The 12,297-nt window shown below is 36.7% G+C and overlaps 2 protein-coding genes and 1 pseudogene across 2 annotated transcripts; 1 reads left to right on the forward strand and 2 right to left on the reverse strand.

Moving 5' to 3' along the window:
• The first annotated feature begins 117 nt into the window (after positions 1 to 117).
• LOC147921136 (uncharacterized) lies at positions 118 to 2,477 on the forward strand. The gene is made up of 5 exons (XM_087501372.1): positions 118 to 821; positions 1,347 to 1,527; positions 1,570 to 1,758; positions 1,852 to 2,124; positions 2,214 to 2,477. Exons 1-5 carry the CDS (start codon positions 118 to 120, stop codon positions 2,475 to 2,477), a joined length of 1,611 nt encoding a protein of 536 aa, XP_087357498.1.
• Positions 2,478 to 3,528: 1,051 nt separating this feature from the next.
• Positions 3,529 to 4,478, reverse strand: LOC147921137 (thaumatin-like protein 1 pseudogene; annotated as a pseudogene).
• A 562-nt stretch (positions 4,479 to 5,040) lies between these two features.
• LOC147921138 (uncharacterized) lies at positions 5,041 to 6,449 on the reverse strand. The gene has a single exon (XM_087503349.1). The coding sequence runs from the start codon at positions 6,271 to 6,273 to the stop codon at positions 5,380 to 5,382; it is 894 nt and encodes a 297-aa protein (XP_087359475.1). The 5' UTR covers positions 6,274 to 6,449; the 3' UTR covers positions 5,041 to 5,379.
• Between the last annotated feature and the right edge of the window lie 5,848 nt (positions 6,450 to 12,297).

The following is a 12,297-nucleotide window of genomic DNA, read 5'->3' on the forward strand; positions in this document are numbered from 1 at the left end:
ATCTCAAAGATAATACGTCAACGTCTGCGTTCTTTTTTGCCGGCATTGATCTCTGAGACATAGTCGGCCTTTGTGGAGGGGCGTTTGATTACGGATAATATTTTGATTGCTCAAGAGATGTTTCATGGTCTCTGTACTAACCCTTCTTGCAAGGGTAAGTTTATGGCCATTAAAACAAATATGCGTAAGGCCTACGATCAAGTAGAATGGTCTTTTATTGAACATTTGTTGCGGAAATTTGGTTTTTGCGAAAAATGGATATCTCGGATTATGTGGTGTGTTACATCAGTTCAATATAAAGTTCTAATAAATGGTCAACCACATGGGTCCATACTCCCTTCTAGAGGGCTTAGACAGGGAGATCCTTTGTCACCATACCTCTTTATTCTTTGCACTGAGGTTCTCATTGCCAATCTCCGCAAGGCAGAGCGGTTCAAGCTTATCATGGGTATTAAGGTGTCGACTGCTTGTCTTGCGGTCTCTCACTTGTTATTTGTAGACGATATTCTTTTTTTCTGTCGCGCTACGAAAGAGCAGTGTGAGACTGTCCTTGGGATCCTTCGACAGTATGAACGGGTTTCTGGACAGCAAATAAACTTTCAGAAATCTTCGGTTCAATTTGGGCATACAGTTGATGCGGTCTTACAAGAGGAACTAAAAGGAATACTGGGGATCACCAATTTGGGTGGTATGAGATCTTATTTGGGCATCCCTAAGAGCCTAGGAGGCTCAAAAACAAAGGTTTTTTCATTTGTCCAGGATCGATTGCAAATACGGACAGGTGGATGGCCTGCCCAGTTGCTGTCTAGGGGGGGAAAGAGGTAATGATCAAATCAGTAGCGACTATCGTCCCTACCTTTGTCATGTCATGCTTCCGCCTCCCGAAAACGGTCACACGGAAACTCACTAGCTCGGTTTCCAATTTTTGGTGGAGTGCTTCCGGAGACACACGAGGGCTACACTGGTTAGTGTTGGATAAGTTATGTGTTGATAAGCTTGATGGAGGTTTGGGTTTCCGGTGTTTGGATGATTTTACCACCACTTTGTTAGCTAAACAACTTTGGCGGTTGATCACAGCTCCAGATTCATTATTTGCTAAGGTTTTTAAAGGTCGATACTATAGGCATTCTAATCCGTTGGATCCAATAAAATCTTATTCGCCATCTTATCGATGGCGAAGTATGGTGTCTGCTCGTCCTCTGGTAAACAAAGGACTCATTAAACGAGTAGGATCCGGTGACTCCATTTTATTCAGATCCTTGGATCCCTGCTCAATCCCCGAGACCAGCATTGTGTTTGGGATCGCCTATTGATCCCACACTTAAAGTTGAAACCTTTCTTGACAGGAGTTCACATTCCTGGAATCTGGCTTTACTTTCGGCCTCTTTCGAGCCGGAGGATGTTGCCATTATTTATGCTTTACCTATTGGTAAACCAGATTCACCGGATAGGTTGGGTTGGCATTTGACAAAGACTGGTCTATACACAGTTAAATCTGGGTATAATGCTTTACGTCAGAACCAGGAGGTCTCTGCATTTGCTTCTGGCCCTAACATTATTCCTTTATAGGCGTTTGTCTGGCAGATTTGGTGCCCACCAAAAATTAGACATTTTTTATGGCAACCAATTACAGGTTGTATGGCGACCACAACTAATCTGCGGCGACGCGGCATGACCTGTGATCTTGACTGTGGCCGTTGTGGTGGATCTGAGGAAACAATCAATCATGCTCTATTTTTATGCCCTCCGGTTTGGCAGGTCTGGGCTCTGTCCTCCTTCCTGACATCCCCGAACTGTTTTCCTTCAGAATCTGTCTATGCAAACATGGACTATTTATTTTGGAGATCCCAGCAGAATCCTTCAGCAAATATCTTCCCATGGATTCTATGGTATATTTGGAAGGCCAGGAATGATAAATTTTTTAGCAATTTGGACCCCAACCCGCTAGCAATTTTACAGCTAGCGGAGGAGGAAGCAAAACTTTGGTTCTCGGCACAAGCGGACACAGTAGAAATCTCTCATCAGAATGGGTCTCATCCCACTACTGGTCCTATGCTTACGGAAATGGCTCCAGCCAACAGATACACGAACAGTTCTCGATGCTATGTGGGCGGATCTTGGAAGGTGACTGACCAGTATACAGGCCGAGGATGGTATTGCATTTCCCCTGAGGGGTAATCTCCCACTATGGGTGCATCTAACCTTCGTCGTAGCTTGTCACCCCTCCATGCAGAAGTGGAGCTCTAATATGGGCAATGCGCTGTATGATTGGGGCGGATATTGAAAATGTTGTTTTTCTCACAGGCTGTTCTGATTTGGTGAAGATGGTGTCTTCGCCATCCGAGTGGCCTGCCTTCAAGACATATTTGGATGAGATTGAGGTGGACAAGGAGGAGTTCCTATCCTTTACACTAGCCCAAGTCCCCCGAACACAAAATGGTAATGCAGACAAGCTAGCACGACGTGCTAGAACCTAGCCACATCAAATTACCTTTGTAAACGTTTTTCCTACCAATTGGCTCATTTGAGCTGATCTTATACTTTGCTGTCAAAAAAAAAAAACCGTTGTATTATATTCGTAAATTATTCAGAACAACCAAAAGAAATAATATCAACTTCGAGACATTATAAAACAAATACCAATTTCCCTAAGATCTATATATACATTTTTGGAGACATTATAAAACAAATCCTCAAATTGGCATTTATTTACAGGCATGTCATTGACAGTAAATAATTAATTTAATAAACAAATTAATTCTACTTATATTTGATTTTTTATAGAAACTAATTATTTTAAAAGGTAACAAACATAATTTTAAATGTATAGAGATTTTATTTTCTTATTTTATAAGGAGGTGAGTGAAGATGTATTGTTCTTTAAAAATTTGAAAAACTGATTTGAGAAAAAGTGACTTTTAGCCTCACATACTATATTTTACTTTCACGGATTTCGTATGATGAGTTTTTGCAGATTAAAAATCTTTGAACATATTGCGTGATCCGCCTAGCATGGCATGTTTGGACTATAGAACCAACACTAAAACTATTAGTTTATTTCATATACTATAGATTTGTAGCCATAGTTTGGAAAATTAACTTATAAATTATTTAGTATATGAACTACAAAATATTACACATACTACAACACATTCTTAATATTCCAAAAAAAAGTAATTGTATACACATAAAAATATACATTAACATACCATAGAGACAAAACTAACATATACATATACTTCTGTTTAATTATAGAAAACAAAACTAAGTGTTTTAAAATTTTATATTATATCTAATAACAAATTTAATGTAATTAGGTTATATAAACTGTATAAAACGTAAAAAGAAAAAAAAATATTATAAACAAAATTATAAATCAATTAGATAAAATTTAATTAATTGGAAATTTGAAAATTAAATAAATTAAAAATATTATTTAAAATACATTAATTTATAATTTAGTTATGCGGTGTAGTGCGTTAACATATTAAAAAAATTCACTTCCTTATTTGAAAATTCAAAAAGTTATGACGTAAATTCAAAAAAATTCACTTCCGATTTAATTTCCTTATTCCGTAAATTTAATACAAATATATTAAATTGAAGAAACTGAAGGACAAAAAGTGATGACGTAATCAGCACCGGAGCAAGTAAAGGTGCTTGTACCGTCGTCGTAAGCGTAACTGTAAGCCGTCGGACAAGCATTCTTAAAAAAAACAGCGTACTCGCTAGGCTTACACGTGTCCGGCGTTCCAAACGCGCCGCTACAGCAAAACTCCGGCGTTCCAAACGCCTCACAAGCGCTCTTGCACGCCACACCTGTCGTTCCAGCTGCTTCAACCGTTACTTTAAGCTGCTCCGGACACACACCGTTGAGATCCGCCGCGCAGCCTGCGGTGTTGCACTTACCGACTCCGTTGGCTCCGCCGTTAGGGACGATTGTCATTGGTAAGTTGTAACCGTCCACGAGGCTGACGTCGTAGAAATCGAGATTTTCGGCGCCGTTGAGTGTGAATTCGGCTAACGTAGCTGGAGGGATTGCTCCGGCACCAGAACACTCGATTTGGGACGAGGCGCAGTCGCCGGTGACGCAAGTGAATCTCCCGGTGGTTTCGTTTTGGTTGCAGAGTGTGCGTCCCCATATGCGGCCGGACCAAGCGGCGGGTATGGAGATGAGTCGTGACTCGGAGGAGCTGAGTTGGAAACCGGTGGTAGGTAATGGAGCGGTGCCGGCGCCAGAGAGAAGTCCCGGCCAGACGGTGTAGTTGCACTGGTTAACGATGGTGAAAGTGGTGGAGGAACCACCATTGATGAGAAACAGAATCACAAGGAGAAAGGACGAGACTTTAGCCAAACCCATTGTTCCGATGAGATGTTTTGTATTGTAAGATCTAAAGTAGAAGTTGGAGATTATATTTATAAGAGAATTTGGGGATTTGTGTAATGGAAAGTTCCATAAAAATAAATTTGTACTACTATATGATGAGTCGGCACACTGCAGATTCATTGATTATTTCCTTTATTTCAGTATTAAAACTTGAATAATGGAAACTGCGAATTAAGTTTTTTATTTATTTACTTAATTCCCCCTTTTTACAATTTTACATTTTCGTTTTTATGCTATTTGTTGATCATCTTGCTAAATTAAAAACTAGAAATTTAGATTTAAGGTTTAAAGGAAGAAAAAGGTCTCTTTTGTTTGTTAGGGAAAAAGTTATGTTTCACTTTTTGCTTATTGTGTAGGTTAATTGTGTGGGTCTATGGGATGTGTTGAGGTTGGGTCAACGAGAATTGAAGCTTGTCTTTGGGTATGTTATGACACACATGTTTATTTATTGCTATATATCAATCTAAATTCATACTTTAGTTATAGGTTCTTTCAATCTAGGTAGGACGATCAATTTGTTATAACAGTAGACGTGAGATTTCCAATGCTAAATCGGGAAGAATCATCACAAATGCAATAAGCACTACAAGAGTTTCCTAAAACAAGATCTAAGGAGACTGAATATAAAATTTGCCCACAATAGTACAAAGAGATCAGTCAAGTTTTAGCAATCTTGGTATACACAGAAGTGAGCATAACAGATTACAGACTAGATTGGATCTTTTATGTCATCACATCACACACATTGTAAAGAAAAGACACGAAACTGCAACTAATGGAATCACACACATATCATCCAAGTCTCAAACTTGTAGGATCAACAAAAGCAGTGAATAGGTTTGCAAATACCAGTCATAAGAAAAAAAACGCCAAAAGAAACCATCCTAAACGACTCTAGCAATCACACTATAGTCATTACACCAAAAAGGAGCCTTAGGTAGAAAGATTAATAGAAAACAAAGAGGTATATGAACATTACTCTCTTCTTTGCTTTAAGCAACCAAAGAACATTCCCTTGCAAAGTGACCTTCCTTGCCACAGTTGAAGCACTTGCCACTGCCACCGCCACCTCCACCACCGCTGCTTGCGCTTCCTCTCCGATCACAGTCACGAGCCATATGGCCAGATTCTCCACATTCGTAACAACCACCAGCACCACCAGAAGGTCTCTTGCTGGTGCAAACTCTGGCAATATGGCCAACTCCGCCACAGGTATAGCAAGTGTTCCCACCACCGCCGCCACCTCCAACGTTTTGCCTACAGTCTCTAGCGAAATGTCCAACACCACCACACAAGTAGCATTCATCACTGCCAGATCCACGACCACCACCTCCATACCTATTTCCACCACGACAATCCTTCGCCAAATGACCAACCTCTCCGCAAGTATAACACGGACCGCCACCGCCACCTCCGCCTCCAAAGTTCCCACCACCGCTCTGCCTAGTACAATCCCTAGCAAAGTGTCCTACATCACCACATTTGTAACATTCACCTTCGCCGCCGCCAGATCTACGAACACCGCCACCTCCAAAGGTTTTCCCACCACTACCACCGCTACAATCCTTAGCCATATGACCAATCTCACCGCAATTAAAACAACTACCGCCGCCACCACGGGAACTATTCTCTTTCTTGTTAAGAGAACCGCCGCCTGGAGCAGTAACATCAATGGCCTTAGTCTTCCTGTCGCTTCCAAGCGTGATCGCGTACTCAACCGATTCACCAACAGTCAAGCTACGGAAACCATCGGAGACGATTGAAGATTGGTGAACAAAAAGCTCTTCGCCGCCAACATCGGGAGTGATGAAACCGTAGCCCTTACCATCGCTGAACCAATTAACTTTTCCGGTAAATCTCGCCGCCGATTGATCTTCCATGGCCATTAGATCAGAGAAAAAAGGTAATTAAAGAAAAAAGAAACTCGAAGCCGTTTTGATCATCAAAAAGGGTAAAACTGAAAACCCTAAATTGCGAGATCTAATTAACTCCTAATTTCTGATTATGACATTTAATTCGCCACGTCAGCTCCCTTATCTATCGGCCGGTTGTTACACGTGCGTGCGCATTTTGGATCGGATCAGCCCCATGTTTTATAGCTTATGAAATGGGCCTGTTTATTTAAGGATTTATAAAGTACTCAGCATACTACACTAAAACCTTTATAAATTAATAAAGTCGGGACCATAAAATTTTATTAATTTATAGAGATTTTAATTTATCGATAATTATTAATTTATATAGATATTTTCTCACTTTCATATTGAAAATTTTTCTATTACAAAATAAGATACTTTTGTTATCATTCACATTTTTAAAAAATTTTCTTAATTTATAATCTTGGTTATCGTAATAGGATGAATGTCAATTTTTTAATAGATTATCTAGGTAAAAATGAGAAATGTTAGAATTTTAGAGTTTAGAAAAAGTTGTTACTACTATCTTTCATGGTAATGATGAAGTCGCAGAAGATATTGCGGTACCTTTAAAACCAATTACTAAAGAAGCAATTATTGCATCTATGACTCTTCACAATTTATGGATGCGATTTGAAAATATAACAACAAACAAAAATTAGAGATGAGCTCCAACAAGAATGCAAATTTAAGAATAGACAAACAATAATATAATCATATTTCACTAGATTTTCTTATATATATATATATATATTAGTTTATATGATTATTAATTTATGATATTGATGGGACCATATTTTTACATGAGATTTCCAAAAAAATTATTATCTTATTATTTTATCGAAATGTGTCATTTTTTATATCGACCCAAGTCGGGACCGGAAGAATTTATTAATTTATAGCGAGTATTAATTTAAAGAGTGTTAATTTACAGAGGTTCTACTGTATATGGTAGGTTTTCACACCGTTTAAAAAGGTAGAAACCTAAAACATCTCTAAAACTTTTTTTTTTTTTTTTTTGCATTTGTCTAACTTGCTGTACTAGAAAACCTACAAATAGTGGCGAGAACAAAATTTTAAAAACAGCTTTTTACATTAACTCTAAAAAAATATGTAAATTTTACTTGTACTAAATGCTAATTTGCAATTGCAGTTTACTCGCGAAAACACTGTTGATAGAATGCGTGTCGGTTTTAGTTAATTTTCTTTGTATTTGTATTGTATTGGCTTTGGAGTAGAGTTAAGGTTGGTAGCAGCTTGTTTGGTTCTCAATTCTGTTTCCTTTACCAAACCTGGACACTCTTTCTCTTCGTGTGTTAGTCAAAGACAGTAGGTGCAATACTTCTTGACCCCTTTGTAGTCCAGGGAAACAAACACTTTTCCTCCACTTGGGAATTCTACACTGTTTCCTTTGTTAGGGGTGGAAGTCCATTGATTAACACCTTGATTTTTGCAGACGAGGCATTAATCTCAAGATCCTAGAATTCACCAAGTTCCTTAACGATTATTTGGAGCATTTCGGATTACTAGTAGTGCTTGGGGAATCATTGGAGTTCTATCCAGAAAGGAATTGGTGACAGCTTGTCCTATGGGAAGGTTGTTAAAGGGTGGGGACCAGGATTCGAGGAACGCCTGGCGCACCAATAACCTACTGGTGGATTGGGATATCCACAGTGATGGGTTATGATCGATGCCCTGCAGGGCCAGCTTGGGGTCCGTTGGGACGGTAGCGGAGGGCTAGTAGGGTCCACGGACTGTCTGTTGGGATAGCTAGAGGGGGATAGTGGGGTCCGCGGGACGGGTTGTCACACCTTTCTAGTGGTAAGACAATCTCTTTTCCATGACTCGTTCTTTATCAGGGGTTAAAGCAGGGTGAAGGTTTCCGAAGTTGTTAATAAGCGAATACGTTTTTCAGAAAGGTTTTCGCATTGGTGAGATAGGTTTCACAGAAGGTTTGCAAGGGTTAAACAGGAATACAAGGTTTAAAAGCACGCTAGTGGGGATGAATTACAGTGAAAAGGCAGTTTGGGAGGTGAGGAGGAGCATTTGCAAGAAGGATACGTCATTGAAAAACACACTTAGATCGTTAGAGCTTGCCATGGTTGGGGAAGGACCGATGAACAATACTTATTTTAGAAGGAAGAGTTAGATGAGATCTGATTAGAAGACTCTATCATTCTTCTTTTGTCTTTTTTGGGGAATGTGCCTGGGAGAGTTTTTAAACTCAAAATCAAAGGAGTTCACCCTTTTAGCTTGGCACAACTAAAATGAGCTTTTTACATCACACACAATTCATACCAAAACTACTTGATAAACCAAAAATCTAAAATAGATGAAACCAAACTGAACTCAAACTCGACCTAACTTGTCGGTTAAGCTATTATCTTTCATTCTTCGGAATATAAATAGCAATCGTCGACCACCTAAAAATACAAATCATCAGTTAAAAAGATCTTGAAATAAGAAAGTGAGGCGTGTTATGAATATATCTACTATTGTATGGATGCCCATTATCGGCTCATTAGTAGACTTGTAAACCCTAATATGTATCCCTATATATATGTTATGTCATATGGTACTGATAAATAATACAAGAGAACAATTCCCTAAACCTCTTGTTCTAATACGTTATCAGCACGAGTCTCTAACCCCTAGCCTAGCCGTTTTGTAAAAAAAAAACCTAGCCGTCAACGTTGTGTTTTCCCACCGGAAAATACTACCGAAAACTCCTATGTTCCCCGTGGATGGTGTCTCCGATCTGAACGTCTTCGGTTTGATCGAGATAAGTATTCATAATTTTGTACTCATCGTATGCTTTGTCATAACGTGGAATGAATAATTATGTACTTAATCATGATCACCCTTTACCTTCCACTGGTTTAATTTGTAAATGTTTAATTATGTACAGATCCATTAATTACGACATTATAAGCTCTATTTAATTTGTATTATTAGTAAGATCTGTTTGCGTTAATATTCAATCTGTGGATTAAATTATGGCATGACAAGTAGATCCATTTGTTATCCACTTACAATGGTTCGGTTTGATATTATTTAGAATTGTTTATTGTGTACTCTTCTGTTATGGATCATTCACGTTGTTTGGTTTTTTCTTATTGATTGCTCAATACGTGAAGTACTCATGTTTTATATTATTTAATTGCGGTGCATATCAATAAACCTGTATATTAGTTGAAGAAATATATATCTTGTAGTCGATCGACTCATGTTTATTACTATGTATGGTTTGGTTCATATTCTCACGAACTGAAAACATTATTATTTTATTGTATGGTCAATTTAATCGTGTGTTCTGAATATGAGTAATGATTTGATCCATATGTTGATTGCATCCTGTTTTGAAGTAAAGGAGGATTATTAAGCAAAGAATCGTTAGAGGAAAACGGCTCTACTGATCGACTGATCGAGTATATGATCGATAAACTTCCGCTAAAATCTATAGCCAAGGTGTCTCCGAATTCCAATCATTTTTCCTATTGAGATAAGTATTTTTCATGTTTAAAATATCTCTCACGCTTATAGTTATAGTTAGCACCTGCTTAGAGGGGTTGGGCAAAGTTGCTTGGCCCTAAGACCCAAAATTTTATTTTACTGATTTTAAGAAGAAAAAAAAAACCCCTTTTTATGAAAATTATATTAAAAAAATATATAAAAGTGATATATATATATATATTTATATATATACATATTTTTAAATACATTTAATAAAAGATCTCTAATATATATATATATATATATATAAAGATATGATGCTTAATACTTATTTAACATTCATTTATATGATTGTTATAATGTTTGTGAATTACTTTATTTGTTTAATTACAAATTTAAATCTGATTAGATTAGATATAATATCATGATGAAATATCATAATGAATATTTTAAATCATATCTCCAACCTTCTTTGGTAAATAAATTGGAAATCTAGTAACAAAGTACTAAATAATGCTGATTGATTATATTTTGGCATCAATTCTATGAGAAGGTTTAAGTCCAAGTATATGACCATAAAAATTCACTTATTCTTTAGAATAATCTAAAAAAAAGTAAATGACTAAAACTCTATAAAAGAATATATACAAACATCTTAATTCCGATTATAACCAAGATTATAATAGAAGATAATATTATTTTTGAAAATATAGAAGAGAAAATATATTCTACTTGTCATAAAATATTGTTGTCATATAGACACAATATAGTGGAAAATATTTTTTTAACAAAATTAAAATTTTTGTTTTTTGTGACTAAGTAAAATTGATGCTGATGAATAATCACATCCGATTGATTTGGTCTATTCTCTGAAATGAATATGACTTTATCTTATAAAAGAGAAAAAAAGGTCACTGCAAAAGTTGCTATAATACTGGCCATGAATGTGGATAAGATATATAAAGTCACGATCAATGTTGACTAGTTTCTCCACTAAAAGTGAATAATAAGTACATGAGTTACTTATCTCATCTATATATGATGATGATGAAAGAAGTTAGTGTGATACAATTTCCACTATTCTACTACAATAATAAGAAGTAGTAGAAAAAGTATTGAAAACTCTTGAAGAGTATATATACTATTGCCTATGGGAACATAATTTGATAATTATGTGTTATAATCTCCCAATTAGTCTCAAAGTTGAAAAGGTCTAAGATATAATATATTACCAATTTGAGAATGTTATTGATTACAAAGTGGAATTCAAAACGAGATTGATAGACATGAAGTGTCATCATCTCGAGGGAGAGAATTCATGAATCCCACATACAGAGGTGATGGAACAAATATAAGATTATGTTCACACCCAAAATGAGTTTAATCACTCATATGAAAAAGCAAATCTTGAGGATTTGAAAAGTAATCATGTTGAGACAATATGCGAAAAAATACTTTGAAATCATAAGTATTACCCAAGGCAATAAAAGTATTTTAGAGATTACATGCATTATCTAGAAGATAAAATGCTTTGTGAAAATCTCACTGTTTGGCATGACCGGTTAAGCCATTCCGGTTCAGCAGTGATGTGAAAGAATAATCAAAAATTTCTGAAAAGATTCATTGGAGAACCTAAAGAGTTTTCCTAGTGTTATGTGTGCTGCTTTACAAAGCAAGCCGAGATTATATGGCTTTCACCAACCCCATGAATTTGGATAATGTCAATTTTCAGGTACGTATACAAAACGATATTGTGGACTGATCATCCACTATATATGTTTGTTATTAACTTGCAACATGGAGTTTGCGAGAGTATTTGGTTAATTGATAATGGTGGTGAAACCAGGCTATGTGATTGACAAAAATGACTCTAGATGTCAATAAATTCGCATCAGGCCAACGAATTATTATGAATACTCCCCACTATAACTGGTTTGGGTCAGAAACCAGATATATTCCATCTAAATGTGTTATACATGTTGGTTGCTCCACCACAGCGATATAAGATGGGATTTGAAAGAATGTTGGAAATATGTTGGATATAAATCTCTCTTGATGATTGAATATCTCGAGATGCAAAGACTGTTGGTTCAGTGAGTCAGTCTTTCCAACATGAGAGGGAGAAAATAAACAGCTGGAAAATATATATATTGGGAGAAATTATCTGGATCCTCGTACTTTGAAATGTGCGCTAGAAATTGAAAAAGATAATTTATTTGCAAAGTTTAGCAAATATGTTAGAAGGCATTTTCTGACCATGAGTGACAAAGTCACATATACCAGCTGTGCTCCAATTGAAATTAATATCCTAGAAGGATAAGATCAACTGCTATTAAGTCTAAAGATCGCATGAAGAGTGATAGACTTATGGTTCCAAATATAAGTATCCTCGGAAAAGAAAAGGACTATAAATTAATATGGCACCGAGGAAGCAGAGAGTTATAAACAAAAATCTCTCTAGAAGAGATCTAGAGACTTAGACATGAGTAAGAAAGAGATTCAGGTACCTGAGAATCATAATGAAAGGAAATCTCAACAAGT

The sequence above is a fragment of the Camelina sativa genome, chromosome 19 (genome assembly GCF_030686135.1).
Source record: "Camelina sativa cultivar CO46 ecotype springtype chromosome 19, ASM3068613v1".
Classification (NCBI taxonomy): Eukaryota; Viridiplantae; Streptophyta; class Magnoliopsida; order Brassicales; family Brassicaceae; genus Camelina; species Camelina sativa.

Coding starts and splice junctions, on each gene's coding strand:
- LOC147921136 (XM_087501372.1), top strand. CDS start 118: ATGTTTCATGGTCTCTGTACTAACCCTTCTTGCAAGGGTAAGTTTATG. Junction 822..1,346: donor CTGTCTAGGGGGGGAAAGAG/GTAATGATCAAA, acceptor CTTTCTTGACAG/GAGTTCACATTCCTGGAATC. Junction 1,759..1,851: donor TATGCCCTCCGGTTTGGCAG/GTCTGGGCTCTG, acceptor TGGAGATCCCAG/CAGAATCCTTCAGCAAATAT.
- LOC147921138 (XM_087503349.1), bottom strand. CDS start 6,273: ATGGCCATGGAAGATCAATCGGCGGCGAGATTTACCGGAAAAGTTAAT.